The sequence below is a fragment of the Gymnogyps californianus genome, chromosome 11, assembly GCF_018139145.2.
Source record: "Gymnogyps californianus isolate 813 chromosome 11, ASM1813914v2, whole genome shotgun sequence".
Lineage (NCBI taxonomy): Eukaryota > Metazoa > Chordata > Aves > Accipitriformes > Cathartidae > Gymnogyps > Gymnogyps californianus.
This window is the reverse complement of record NC_059481.1, coordinates 6,975,664-6,991,013: the sequence shown is the minus strand read 5'-3', so window position 1 is coordinate 6,991,013 and position 15,350 is coordinate 6,975,664. Positions and strand designations below refer to the sequence as shown.

The window sequence follows — 15,350 nt, the reverse complement described above, 5'->3', positions numbered from 1 at the left end:
CTGAGTTAAAGTATTTCTGGTACTGTTCTTTGTTTAGAGTTGTATTTGCTAACCATTAGACTTAAAATCACTTTTAAAAACTAAATTTGTATCAGAAAAAGTTTCCTGATCACTTGATCGTAGGAAGCTATGGATAGGTAGTTAGAGAGAGAGATTAAAAAAAAAAAATCAGTGAGCACAGTAAGTTATGTGTATATATGTGTGCATTAATCGACACTGACATGTGCACTGGAAACTCTTTCCTTAATAGCTTCAGAGTAATAGTGTCACATTCAGTTTTTTAGAAGGCCAGAGACAATTAAGCTCTTGACAAAAAGGTTTTCACACAGGTGACTGATGGTTATTTCGAGACTCTGTCACCAACTGTAACAAGCTTTTACCAGTTAAATGTGGCCCTACAGACAGAAGCAGATACAATGCTTTCTGCTAAAGATGGTATCAGTCTCATTGCCTTCAACTTTTCTTTTTAGATTTTTTTCGTTTATTGTTACCAGCTATTTATTGGAATCATTTTTTTAATAATCACTATCCCAAAGAACTGCTAAAAATCTAGAGATTGGCAACAAGGTCCAATCCAAAGTCTATTAAATTCAGTAGAAAGAAAATTTCCTAAATTTCAGGCGTTTATGGATCGAGTGTTTCCAGCAGGACTGATTCTGTATTTTGTTCACGTGATTCTCAAAAGTGAAGGGAAGTTACCCACTTCGATCCATCCTTTCAGAAAAAAGGTGAGTCCTAGTATTATCTCCCTTCAGCAATCTCTGATAGGCTGGAGAGCACCCTGCATCAGCCACCTTGGGTGGCAGTGATGTTATAGGGCTTAAAAATACATTAGGTGTTAACATCTCAGCAAATAACCAAAGGAAGATACTGCTCTTGTGCTTGTTTTTATGGTTTCTGTTGTTCTCTATCCTATTTTAGGGTGATGTAATGTGGTGGGGAAAAAGCATAATATGGAAAAAAAATGCAGACTGTAGAAAAAGAGATTGCTTGTAGTAAAACCATTAGTTTTAAGCATTGCAGACGTGAAGTTTTGTAATGTGGGCCTGCAGCCCCAGCTGCCTGTGAGTTCAAGATGAATTTAGCTTGTAGGTTCTCGAAAAATGAAAAATTGCTTTAAGCGTGTTCCTTCGCCCTGCGTTTGTTCCTGACCCAAAGACATTGTACAATCCTGTATCTTTCAATAGCTTTCAATCTGAATAGCAGCTTATGTGATAGTTATTTCACGTTGTCAGGTGCATTCTTAAGATCATCAGCGCTATACTTTGTTTTGGTAAATTGCAGATTAATGTGCTGTTTCATTAAACAATTTTCATTTAGGTCACTGGTACTGATCAGCAAGTATCCGAATCAAGCTTGGGTGAGAGGAACATGACCCTGGACTTCAGCACACAAGGTGATGATAGCATTGTGTTTGTCTACTTGAGAAAGACGTAGTGGGATTTTTGAGTGGCCTTTTCCTTCTCTTCTGCCCTTCCCAATGAAGAAAGAAGGATTTGCTTTTAGATTGTTCATGGCAAGAAGGATCTTTTCACAGTCATAAACTGATGTGGCTGGAAATGCAGAGGAAATGGAAATGTGGCTGGAAATGCAGCGGAGAGTTTTGCTCAACAAAGCATGCTCTATAAAGCCCTTTGAGGCAGATCTGGCAACTGTCGTTTCTCTTTGAAGAGTCATGCGCATAACTGGCAGTTTGTTTCTCACTGTCAGCAACCATGGGTGCCTTCCTGATACTTCACATGCCTTCTCCATATAGTAGTTTCCTGCATGGCTTCCAGAAGCCTGGATAGGAAGCTTGCTGCCCGAAGCGTAGATGTTGTGAATGCAAGTAGATGAGTAGCAGCACAGAGCCTGTTTGTTTAAAGTTTAAAAGTTACTAGAATAGGCCTCCTTACCATGTCTGTTGATATGGAGGGCTTTGTAAACGTCACAGCCTCAGTGGATCCTGAGATGTTGAGCAGTTCATATGAAATAATTACTTTAGTAAAACTTCCATTAAATAATTTTTCCACATCATATTCATATCGTATTACTGACTAGACTGGCAGGTGTTCTCAGTTAGTACGCTTGTGGGCAGAGAGGTGGGGGCAGAGTGGTCCAAGAAACAGAAACAGCCCTCTCGCCTAGCATCCAGAATGGGACTGACAGCATAACAGATTAGTGAGGAGCATCTGTTCCTACACACACCCAGTATCTGTTCTGTGAAGCAGGATTTCAGTTTCCAGAGCCACCAGTGGTCGCCTTTAACTACTGCTAAATATTAATTATTTGTTTTAAAACCCTGGTGTTTGACAACTGCAATGGAGTGTGACAAGCGAAGGGGACTAGCTTTTAAGTGCTGCTGTTAACAAGGGCTGTGTCTACAGAGCTAGTTCCTAAAGTTCATAAGTATATTTGGACTTCACATCCACGTGTGAAAGTCTAAATTTTAAGGCCAGTGCTGGAGTTTTGACTATTGGGAAGCAGTGGACCAGCTCTCAGGCCAGGATTTTGACATTACATATTGTGCTGTGTGCACATGAAAGGGAACCAGGAAGGTCCTCGGGACATGTTTTATTCATGTAAAATCAGTCAGGTGTCACTATTCCGTGACTTTTGAGCAGTGGTTGCTTCTCATCTGCTTCGGGTCCCTCCTCCTGCTGTCTGTAGTACCAGAAAAACTATGCCAGTGGAAGAGTAGACTAGTAAGAAGCTGTAAATACAGTTTAAGGCCCTTGAGTCCAGGTAGCAGATGGGACAACCAACCACACTCTAGTTATCAATTCAATCGAATCAAACCAGAGAGAGTTTGGACAGTGAAGATCTGTGCTCTGAAGACAGGCGCAAACTGGATGCTTTCATTTAGCCATACAAACTTTCTAGATAGTTCAAAGCTTGAGTTAAGGGCGTAAGTAGCAAAGCCTCATCTAACTAGGTAAAAAATATTTGGGGACTCATCACAAACATCAATGGTCCAATAAGCCACTGCAGCTTTGCACCTAACACAAAATGAACGGTGCACAGTATGCATTTTTAGCATAATGTAGATGTATAGATGTATTTCCATTGTTGATTATGTCCTTTCTGGCAATGTTATGATTGCCTTGTAAGCGTTACACATTTATTTCCTGGAAGCCCCAAAAGAAAATAGTTGTTGTGATTCATTTTATGTAAGAAGAAAATGTCCTTCATAAAATCCAACCTCATGAATATTTGATTTTCATTTTGATGGTTAAGTTCGCTATACTGTAGAAAGCTTTCTGCTTCCTAGACCCAAAACATGGGAGCACTTAACAAATGTTCTCTAATTCACTAAAATATCCTGTTTTTCTGTTCCTGAACAAAACAGTTAAAATAGATTTGTCTCATCAATATGGTTAGCAACAGCTGTTACGCAAAAAAGGGCATCAGAGGCTGCTGAGCTGAATAGAATTATGTGATTTGTATTTTGTAAATATTTTGATTTTAGATGTAGGACTTTAAGGAATTCCAGTCTGATACGGGAAAAGTGTTGTCTATATTATTGGAGCCTGGAGACTGGGTTATCTAGTTTTATTTTCTTTATTTTTGTCATGACTTTGGGAATAATGCAGAGCCAAATACTTATTTTCATACAAGGGGCCATTTTCATCCATAACATGTATTTGTAGACATGACAGAGGAAGTGATAACAATCTCAATTTTTAATACAAAGGGCTTCAAAGATGACGTGACCTTGCATTAAATGTTTAGCTTCTGTCTGAAGTGTGTTTGTCACATACTTGGTGTGCCAGAGAGGTTATATGACGGTGAATTCTCATTTGTAAAGAACTTAGATATACGCTTCAGGGAAATGATGATTGATTAGAAAGCGTTAGGTGCAAAGCTAACATTGAGATTAGTGATAGGTTTAAAAGTGATCAGAGCCATGTTTTTTCAGCATTTGCGTAAAGTTTTACTTTTTCTACCACAGTCAAGCTCTCACTGTTTACCAGAGAAACCAGTAGTGAAAAAGCTGTTCCTGTCCAAATGTAGTTACAGATAACGCTTTGGTATCAGTGCTCAAGCATGCTTATTAGTTGAAGAAAATACTCGAGGACAGCACAAATTGTCTTTGCTGAAGGACACTAGAAACAAGTAAATGACTTCAGTCTTTTTTGCTTTGGCATTCTGTCATCTGAAAGCTTTTGAGTAATTATTGATGTACTTGCCAATTACTAAATTTAAATCAGTATATTGAAAACAGGGCCGGGGGGAAGAGGAGAGGGGCAAGGAGTCTTCGTTTTAGTCTGAATCTCTTGTTTTGCAGTTTCTGTTGAGAGCACCTCTTTGATGGTCTCTGAGGCTGTTGATATCCCAGACCGTAGCTACTCCTCTGAAGATCTTTGTTCGCTGGAAGTTCAAGGATCTCTCCATTCTGCAGATCTTTCTCCCTACTGTACAACCCCCAAAGGGGCTACGGACCAGAGCTGCAGCACTCTGGATTACAGCACCCGCTGCAGGTTCCACAGAACTCGCTCAGAGGGTTTTCCTGATGAGGATGACAGTTCCCACAGCCGAGCCTCTACAGACAGGTCTCAAGGACCCGAAAAGAACTGTGCCCACGGCAGGTCCTTGGACTGTTCCTCAGAGAATTTCAGCCCCTCAGAAAGAGAACTGCAGAGGTCTGCTCAAGAGAGCAATGCTACGCCACCCTTGAAGCAAAGGAAAATCTGCTGTGCGGACTTTAGCCAGCCGCCTCTCCCTTCCCAGACCTCTCCTTGTTTTGGGCCCGCAAATACTTCATCATACGCGAGCGGCCACGAGAGTGCTGTCCAGCAGCATCACATTACAAAATACCGAATTTCAAATATAGTCCGATCAACTAGTGACCCTGTGTCATGTTCATCTTATACAGAAGGTAGGTGTAGTACCACAAGGCTGGTGGAGCATGGAACAAATGAGTGGTATGTGATTCATGCAGCAACTGATGCTGCTGGACGTTATATGAAACGTTCCAATGAGGGTTGACTTAGGTGTGAAGGCTTTAGTTCCATGCGCGTTTCCTAGATTTGAAAATTTTTAAGAATGGAAATGGGAAAAGTGACAGAGTGAAATGAATTTTGGCTTTTCTAAATTGTACCAGCCTTTCTGCACTGCTCAGAAAACCATCTCTCGAGTAGATGCTTCCACCTCTCTCTTCCTGTTATATTGAGAAGCTAAAGTAAGAAGTTGAATGGTAGCTGGGGTCTATTTAGGAAACGATTAACTGAGCTGTCACGCTAGTAATACAGCAGGTTGCCTTTCCTGAAAGTGACACTGACATTGACAGTATTGGTGCACGTCAGAGGCAGGCAGAGTGGGACTGTGTAGTGGCAAGTTGGAGTGTACGGTGAAAAGTTTCAAAGGACAAAGAAATGAAAGATGAGGCACATGACAAGATGACAAATGAAAAGGAAAGCTTTTGACTGTCGTGGATAAGCAACTTCTGCTAAGAATCTCCTTTTAGACAAGTAGGGAAGAAGAGAGGAGACGTTAGCTGAACAGTGTATCCATAAAAATCTGCTTGTTAGTGGAAAAGAAATGTTTGATTTAGTAGAGAAAGGCTCGATCAAATAATAGCAGGAACGTAGAACTGTCTAGACCATTTGAAAAGTGCAGGTTTTACAAAAGGATGTAAGCTGTTTAGGGAGATTCAAAGGGGTAACCTGGAGAAGTGGTTTGAAAGTAAAGATTAAAAGCTTTGTAAGATGTCGTAGCTTGTGCTGTTACAGATGCGTTCACTGGGCTTTCTAAGGGATCTCGAGGAAGAATCATGTGACGAGCTCAAAACAAAAGTAGACAAAATGCTGACCTAACTGGTTTCCTTTAGGAAGAAGATGTGTTGGTTCTGTTACACTTTTTGCATCGTTATTCTGTTTCTGTGAATTTCAGAGGCCTCATACTTAGCTGAATAATTGAATGTCTTTTACCTTTGGAAATCTAGCCTCAGCATCCTGTCCAGGAAAAGTGAATCGTTATTCTAGAAGTCTGCATTTATTTTATGATATTTACTCTGCTAGGATATACGTGCTATGAAGCTGCTGTGCAGCCAGTAAGTAGGAATTTCTGAATCCTTTCTACTGTGCCAAAGACAAGAACAGCAGCCCTTTCTCTTCTGGATCATGCTTTCCAAATTTTCAATATTGTGCTCCGTATGCTCTTTGAGTAGTGTTTGAGAGTGAGATTACTGTAGGCAGCCATATCTACGTGCTCTAGCTGACTGCTGGGACACCTGGTAGAACAGATGCTCTGCCTTCATTTTTACATGTCCTAAATACATCCATCATCTTTTCCGGAGAAGTGGCATTATGGGGATTATTTGGACTAATTTCCAAGTTCTTAGCCCTACATGAGTTGAGGGACACGGGTTGAACATTACTGAGATGTAACTGGGCTTAGCAAAGATTGTAATAAAGGAGCAGAGATGGTTCTAGAGATACTGACATACACACAGCAGAGCGGGGAGCAAGAGAAGTAGTAACTCAGAGGGAATGTGTTTGTGCTAACCTAATTTGCCGTTCTGCTGCTGCCTACAGAAGATTTCTTTAAAATGAAATCTTTAAGAGAAGCAGTTGAGTCTAGACGTGCATATTTCTTTCATTTATATGTTTGGCAAACCACAGTTTGCAAAATTTTACTCCGTGAAGGTTTTCACAACTTCACATCACTTCTCCTTCCTCTACTTTTTGTTGAACTTGATGTGGAAATCATACGTAGGTTAGAAGCAGCACAATTCTAATAACATGTACCGGCTGTTTGTAGCAGCCCTGAAGCTTATTTTTCCTAAGCTGTGACACACAGCTGAAGTTCTTTATAGTCTTTATAACTTTAAAAAGGTATTTGATCTAGATTTTTCGTGACTGGCTATTGGTATTCACTGCAGAATTTTAAAATACATCCACAGAGTTGAACGATAGGCAAAGATAAAGGGAACCGACTGAGCTCCATCAACTAACCAACCCAGAAGAAAAAGTGTTTGGGTTTTTTATCAGTAACATACACTTATTTTTAAAAATTGTCCCGGAGTAGAAGAACTGGTCAAATAGGACCATATGAAAGAGAGAGCTGTAACTATGTATCGTTAATACTAGTAACTCACCTGAGAGACATACTGCGGATTTTGGAGAACTGAGGTGTGGGGAGCTTCAGGCATGTTCACAAATGGGAAGATACAGCGGTCGGATTGGTAAGTGGGGTTTGGTTTTGTCTTAGGACCTGGTCTTTCTACTTCAAGAAAAATTATTAATTTATCTTCTTATTAACCTCCCTATGCAAGTCAATGTGAAGAGATTCAGAAGCGCAACCTTGAAATTTACTATGTAGAGTTTTGTTAAATGAGTCTTGAATCGTACTGTGATTGCACTGCACTCTGGGCTTTTTAGGTCAATAAAACACAATTCGTGCTTCAAGCACATCTTGACGTGATGGAGCCTTTATGGTATGTATAGTCAATAATTCTCCCATTAATCCTTTAATGGTGAAAGTGTGCTTGTTTATTTGTTTTGAAATATCTGTCATTTCTAGTAGAGAAATTATAGACGAAAGTTTAGTTTAATAGGTGCCTTTATAGTCGCTGTGTAGTCCCTGGACAGGGTAAGTATGGTGGGTTCACATATAATCTCTGTAAGAAATAGTTCCCTCTTAAAAAAAATTACTTATGAATGAGTGGTTTGCACGTTTTTCTGTCTTCTCCCCGTAAAGTTTATCATAGCAAAGGAGGACAAAATCAACTTCTAGCACTGCTGTTTGTTACAATAAACTTAATTTATAATCAAATATGATAGACTGCGTGGCTATATCAGTTAAGTGCCTGATTGATTAGTGTAGTATCTGTGTTGCAGATAATTCAGGATAATGTCTAGTGGTGTAGTTTTGACTGTGCTGCAAGTACATTAAGCAGTATAATAATGGATGGGAAGACAGAACCTCTGAAGTGTCTTCTCTTAATAAGCGTGCCATGATTCATGTGTTGCAGTACTTCAGCATAATAAAGCAAATTAAAGACAGAATAGAAACTGTCTCTCTTAATTTTTTACAGATTTTCTATGTTTGTAGTATCTTACATTTGTTTTCCTTCATTTAATAATTCACTCCACCAGAGAGGATTATACCAGCTTCTCATTATAAACTTTCTCTGAAGATATGGAAGAAAACCTCTTCTCTACCTAGAAGTTCAAAACAGTTTTCAGTCTTGGCAACAGATGTAAACAGCCTTAGCATAAATGTGAGGGATTATTCCATCTTGACTGTCTCAAACTTGAAATCAAAAAGACTGCAGTGTTAATTACTGCATAGTGTGATCTCATAGTCATTGATCCTTGTGCTGGCATCCCAGAAACTATGTCATTAGAAGGCAACTATGTAGATGCTCTGTAACCACTTGTTATTGATTGGATCATCGGGAACCATAGTGGTCACCTACCCATTAATTTCATCAGTGGTGGATAGCATTTGTCCTGCAAAGAATGAGAATCTATAAAAAAGGAGGTAGAAATATTGAAGAAAATGCTGGTTTTGTAAGAGGGATTAATCGTTCTTGTTTTTCCCATTTTCTAAGATAAACTCTGTCTGCCAAGGTAAGTCTGAGGTCTCCCCTAGCAGGGAGCCTTCCGTAGCTTCAGTGCTTAGGCCTGAAATATTTAGGATTTGATAGCTGTATAACAGAGAGGAAACCATCAAGCAGGAACTGTATCCTTCTATTTGTATATATTTAACAGCTTATAGGACATTTCTGTGTATGGTAGCTTCTCTTTCTGAATGGACATCTTGAAAGTAGTGTTTCTTCTGAGTAGTTTGATTCTGTAAAGGAGATAATAAAAGATTCCAATGTGTTTTTCCTTGCTTTGGGCAGAGGATAGCAGGGGCTGACTGTGCTCTTTCCGTCTCTCTCCCTTTGGTTAAAGGTGATCATTGTGCCTGGACTCCTACATGTAGCCAGCGTCGAGATGCAGGATTATCTCCAGCTTCATTAGAAACAGGTGAGGATCAGCTTTCTAAAGCAGGATCATATGGGTTTCCTCCTTTTGTTTTAAAAATAATTAAAAGCTTCTGATAAACAAGCTCTAGAAAATTTGGGGCAGAAAAATCACTTACTAACAGCACACATATATGATGTACAGTGCTGATGGAACCAGCCTTTGAGTGCAAATAAATGCTGCGAATTAAGTCCTCTGTTCTAGTTTAGCATTTTTGCTTTCTCTGTATTTCTTAGTCATCTCTCTTGTATTATTCACGGCTTATCATTTTTGAGTCCTAGAAATAAGTGGAACTTTATCCTTAAAGCTGAGGGGGGAGGAGCTGGGCCTAAAACATTACAAGTTACCTATGTAGCACTGAGTAGCTGGTGTTTCCCCTTATCATTAATGTCAACTGAAGTCCCTAAAAGTAGAGGTAACAAAAATGTCTGTGATTTATGAAGTACTTCAATTACCCGCCCACTCATCCTAAATGCAGGCCTTCTTGGTCATGGGGAAGAGTCTTACTCTTGACCCCCGGTTAAAATTACCCATTTTGCAGTGCTTCCTTGATTGCATGTTTTTGTTGATTCTTCAGACAAAACAGACATTTTCTGACAAAGTAAAAACTTGTGTGACAATATTTGTTTTGCCTTTTTTTTCTTTTCTTTTTTTTCTCTTTTTTTTAAACTATTACTTTAAAGATATTCTTCCCCCCCTTTTTTAGTTCCTGTTTCTGGTTCTCATATGGCTGCCTCTGCTTGTCAGCATTCTTTGAGCAGTTTCCTACCAACTGGAAAACAGAGGAATACAAGGAAAATTGATCTACACCTAAAGCCAAAGGCTTTGCACACAGTCTCAAAAGAGCGACCACACTCTTTAGTGGACCTTAAGGCCTATAAAGACACAAAAATTTTAGTGGCAAAATTTTTGGAGCATTCAAACTGTAATCTCCCTCCAGAAGTACGCCACGTAGTGAACAGCATACGATCAGTAATAAAATCTGATGAGAGACACATGGAAGAAGCCATCTTCAGTGCCAACATCATAGACCAGGTAGGCCACTTATGTTCTAAAGATTTGTTCAACCGTGACAAATAACTTATTGAAATGTTTTTACAGTTTTAAGTACTTCAGATAATTCCTACGAAAGTTCTTTTATAGTAACATGGCTTTAGTAAGAAATAATTTATATTTATTGGGCAGCAATGCATTTTACACTGAAGCACTCATAAATGCATTTAAAATTCTTCGGCTGGACCTAGTAATATCCTAGGAGATCTATAGGGAACTGATTTACACGTTGATAATCATCTTCTCTTATTTCCAGTGTCTTTCTGCACCTGTGATTGTTCCACACATGAATTTGTGTTTATATAGAGATATACACAGAACTGACTTGGGTCTGTTGTTTTATCAGGCAAATGTATTTGTACAGCATAAGCTACTAGCTGAAACGAATGGGCAGACATACAAGCAGGGCCATGATCTATCAAAACAGAACAGTGCAGTTCCCCTTACTCCTGGCTGGAGGAATGATAATGACCCTTGCTGTTTTTGAGAAAAAGAATTGAGAAATTGTGCTTTTCCAAATGAAGGAATAATGCATCTTCTCACCTTGAGTGAGAATAAAACAGACACGAGGCTTGGAAGGAATCGTATAAAACAAGGGAGTTAGTAGCGGCAGCAACTTTTGTTATCTAATGCATGTTTAATAATACATCTTTTTTGCAGTAAGAAGGGTGATGCATCACCTCTTGCTAGTACTTTTACCAGAATGATAGCTATAGAAATGAAGTTCCTTTTATGTTGTCAGATTTGAAAAGCAGAATGCTCTTAGCACTGACTAACCACATCCAGGTTGCCTGTAGGGTTTCCACAGAGCTGGACAGATGATTAAGGATAGACGCTTGGGTGCTGTTTCCCCCCCTTCCGAGAGACTGTAATTTCTATGGTATTAGTCTGCTGATCCCTAAGTGAGGGAAACTGGCTAAGTATTAGAATAGGATGTAATAACACTTCAACAGTATGTGGGATAGTTTGATGTGGAGCAGGAAACACAGCATTTAATAAAGCTTGCTGCAAGGTTGTTTTTGCTACCTATGAAGTAGAACAAAGTAGCACCATATCAGTTACTGCTGTAGTCACATGGGTAGAAAAGCAGTACTATCGTGACAGAGTGTCGGTATGGAATTAAATTTTAACGTTTTTACCGCTTTACAGAATTTAAAGGTCATTAAATCCTCGAGGTTAGAAAGTTGAAAACAATTTTCTTTAAATGAAAAAAATGTATTTTCTCACAAAACAAAACAGTATTAAAAAATTCCAGTGTTTCTGTAGATCATAAAACCAGAAACCAATGGCCCGATTTTTATCATGTGTGGATTTCTTAGATCCAGGGAGACATATGGTTTTTTCACAGTAAAGAAATAATTTTAGTAGTTATTTTTTCCGACAAAAACATTATTAAAGTAGTGAAAGTCCAGGGCATCCCAGCAATCTACTTAGGGAGTCACAGAATTTTTGGTAAAATAGTTATATAATTCAGATTTGTGAAGGAGCTTGACAGTTCTATTAACACCAAAATGTTTGCTTACCAGGCTCGCAAGATTTTAGTTCTCTTCCACCCTCAGCAAAGCTAGTGAAGCATCCCTTTCTCCTAAGAGAAACAAGTGAGTTTGATTTGCTCCAAACTTACATTTGTCAATTATAAGGCAGAGCTGCTGCCTTTTCCACAGGTTTCCTTTTCATTCGTATAGAGAGAAACAAATGCTTGTCCGCACCTTTGTTGATTCAACGCTACAGTACAGATAAGAGGCCTGATGCCTTTCAAGCCTGACCGTGCCTTCCAGTAGCCAGTACTCAGCCCTGACCAGTTGTAAGAACAGGAGAAGCAGGAGGGTCTCTGGATGGCTGCAGAAACACACATCTCCTCTGGGAGAGTTCCATCGTGTGATAACTGAAATGAAGTAATATTCAGGGACTGAACCTTTCAAATGAAAACATTTCTTACCCTGCTTTCCCCATTTTTTCCTTCTCCATTCCTGCCCTTTTAAACAGGTAATTACAAGTTCCCAGCAGAATGTGAGTACCTCTAGAAAGCGACTTCAAGAAGACCTTCATCTTCAGAGCTGTGGTGCTCTGAGCTCTCCAGTTGCCTTCTTACGTAGGTCCCATATCACTCCCAGTTTAGAGCGGGACAGGCCTCACAGTTTAATTGGAGTTTGCCGGGAGACCATCCTTTGATAATATTCGCAGGTATGTGATTCCAGCAAAGAGAATTAAGGAAGAAACCAGGACTGGGAGAAATACAAATAGTGGATGACTTAAAAAGGAAAAAGTGTCTTCCTTTGGAATTCCACTTTTTTCCAACAGCAGGAGGAGAACACCTGTTTTTCTGAATGTAAATTTCAGCCCTGAGTTTTGCAAAATTTTAACTGATTAGTAAAGTCATAACAAATGTTTTCCCAACCAGAAATGCATTTATTTTACTGTACCGATAGAAATGCTACTGATGCTGCCTAGCATTTCTTGAAAACCATTGCAAAACTGCCAGAGACCGGCTGTACAACTTAAAAGTTGTATTTATTTAATGTACCTCGAAGTGTTTTAACTATGATCAGTGTTTTAATAAAAAGTATTTCTGGACTTTGCTTTTACAACAACTGATTTGGATAGAAATGTAAAGGTGATTCATACGCACATACAGTGCTGCTTCTAATCCATTTTTCCAGCGTCTTTCATGCCAGGCTAACTGATCTGTCTGTTAAAACTGCTCCCCCCTCCCCTCACACCTTGCCCTGCTAAATTATAGTAACGGCTGCAGTGTGGTTTATTTTTGTTTTGTTCGGAATGCTTATGAGTTTACTACTGGAGTAGCATATGCTACTGAAAACTGACGTTTAAGTACTCTCCGAATTGTGAGCAAAAGATGCATTAGGGAAGAAGTCTTTGAAATTCTGCATTTCCAAAAAAGCATCTTTCACAAACTTTTTACAAACGCCAACTGATAGGAAGTTAGAGGAATTTTTATCTAGCAGAGCCTTGAACATTTTTTCAAAAAGAATTGTTACTCCAATTAGTAGTTTTGACAATTGTATTACTAAAACATGTCCTTGTGGCTCTGCTGCAGTTATGATTTATTTAACATTGATCTTAAAAAAGAAAACAAAACAAAAAAACCCCCAAAAAATCAAAAAGCAAGTACCATTGACACTAATTTGATTACCAGCATAAACACAGGTCTGCCAGCAACGTCTTCCAGTGCAAGCTTCATCCTGGCTCTCAGAGGAAATTGGAAAGGCCTTAAACAAAAGGTTCTCATACAGAACCTACCACAGGTTGACGTTTCAGGGTTTTAATTTTTTTGCAGCAGTGCTTGTCAGTAGCGTTAGTTTCCATTTGAGGTTTAATCATATACTGGTTTCATTTGTGTCACTCTGAGCTGGGCAGACATCCTGTGAAAAGGTCACAAAGGAATGTAGCTGAAGATGGGTAGTTTAAGTTTTACAGAATCATCCATTTTAATGTATTTTAATTATAGCATGCTTCTGTATCGATGTGAAGTTACAGTGACATCCAGTGGCAACAAGGTGTGCTAATTGAAAGCATCTACTCTCAAGATAATGATACAAATTCCGATTCAAGAGATGAATTCCTTTTTAAAAAAAATAATCTGTGACCTTTGCAACTGCACTTAGATGAAGAATTAAATGATCTTCTACTTGGATTTTTTTATTACGTAAACTTACACAACAAACAAAATAAGCAAGCTTCCTTTATTATTTCAGATTTATTAGTGATAGTAGGTTAATTCTTTCCTAAGGTCAGTTGCATGCAACACACTACTCCTTGAAGTACAGTCATCTAAAGCTCTTTAGTTACTGCATGGTAAGGCTTCTTAAGTCACAGTGTATTTTCTTCAAGGCCTTGGCCAAAAAAAAAAAAAATCTCGACTAAAAGTTACACCAGTTAACATTTATCTCATAAGGAATACAACTTTACTACTAGATTTTTTATCTACACACATTCTAATACTGCTGATGGTGCTAGGTTATTTGTCAAAACAATTTACATTCAGAACACATTGCCTTAGGAATAAGAATGCTTTCTAAAAGACAGAAACAGGTAAGCATGGCTTTCCCATTTTGAGCTAATATAAACAAAAAGGTAATATGCAAAAATTAAAGAAAAAAAACCCCAGCCCAACACATACATCACACAACTTGTGCAATAAGTTATCCATGAAATAACTCTGTTAAATCATAAAAATCACAAGCGTTAGAAATAAATATGTATCTAAATAAATATTTTGATTTTAATCTTGTGGCAATTATTCTTTATTTAGCATATGAAACACTTGTTACATGTTTATGTTCACACCTTGCCAAACAGGTTACACTTGTCATAACAATACCAAGTACGACAGTGGTTGTCTTTACATTAGAATCTAAAAGCTTTAACTGCACGCATTCCTTTCCACTGAAATACCATCTATTCGGCACCAGTTTTAAAATTACACAAAGCTATCAGTATTGGACCACTTTTTGGGACTGGGATTTTTTTTTTAACTTGAGGCAGCCATAACTTTCTCTAATTGCTTCTCTTTGCCATTTCCTGCAGTCTCATTCATCAAATATTCACATTCACCGTGTTATCAAACAAGACAGACATACATACATCACTCCACATAAAGGTTACAAATAAATATGGTTTAAGTTTTATGAGAAAAGATTTTAGAAGATGTTGCAAAATACTTAAATGTTTTACAAAGATTTTTGTCAGTGATTATTGTCCTTGACCATCCTTCTCATCACTTCTTGGCAAAGAAATAAAAAGGAAGGAGAGAAAAGGCAGAGACACCTGTCTGTTCCTTGTTTCGGAGTCCTCAGGTCAGCTTCAAAGCCTTTCGTTCATACAAAATACAAAATTCTCTTCAGCTATGAGGGCTTCAGCTTTCAGGGCTTCAGCTTTGATGGAATCATGTAGTTATTTTGCTGCAAGAGAGTTGCGTGCTAGATGTATAGGGGTGTCTCTTGCCCAGTTAGAAGCCTGAACATGGCAGCTGGCATAGTCTTCATGTGAATCTGTCAATTGATTTACACAGAAATTAGCAGAATTGTTACTAGTTTAAAAAAAATCCATAAGGCCCAGTCTGTCTCTCCCTGCGGTGTCAGTGCATTTATTGTCCTGGTTTCTACCGATGTGAATGTTACCAAAGTTCCTAGTTCAAAGTTCTCTGGTTCTGACCAGCTGGTTTGCTGTCTTTGCTTTTTTTTGTGTGCTTTTTTTTAAATGACGACGATGACAGGATGCAACATCCTATAGCTTAAAAAGACACCTGAACACTTTCTATTGTTATGCCCTACTCCAATTACAGCCCTTAAAAAAGAAGCAGCACAAACCTCTCTGAAAATT

At 38.7% G+C, this 15,350-nt stretch overlaps 2 protein-coding genes across 3 annotated transcripts in view; one reads left to right on the top strand and one right to left on the bottom strand.

Annotated features, from left to right (window-relative positions):
* The window catches only part of ENTREP2 (endosomal transmembrane epsin interactor 2), a 156,089-nt gene extending 143,515 nt beyond the window's left edge, over positions 1-12,574 (top strand). The window contains exons 9-13 of the mRNA XM_050903311.1: positions 1,321-1,396; positions 4,268-4,858; positions 8,883-8,957; positions 9,661-9,989; positions 11,994-12,574. Of these exons, the coding sequence (XP_050759268.1) occupies positions 1,321-1,396; positions 4,268-4,858; positions 8,883-8,957; positions 9,661-9,989; positions 11,994-12,179 (1,257 nt within the window). The 3' untranslated portion in view covers positions 12,180-12,574. The remainder of the gene's footprint in view (positions 1-1,320; positions 1,397-4,267; positions 4,859-8,882; positions 8,958-9,660; positions 9,990-11,993) is intronic.
* A 1,169-nt stretch (positions 12,575-13,743) lies between these two features.
* Positions 13,744-15,350, bottom strand: part of APBA2 (amyloid beta precursor protein binding family A member 2) — a 48,493-nt gene continuing 46,886 nt past the window's right edge. For both annotated transcript variants that reach the window (XM_050903127.1, XM_050903124.1), the window contains one exon: positions 13,744-15,019. In XM_050903127.1, coding sequence (XP_050759084.1) covers positions 14,948-15,019 — 72 coding nt within the window. In that variant the 3' untranslated portion in view covers positions 13,744-14,947. The remainder of the gene's footprint in view (positions 15,020-15,350) is intronic.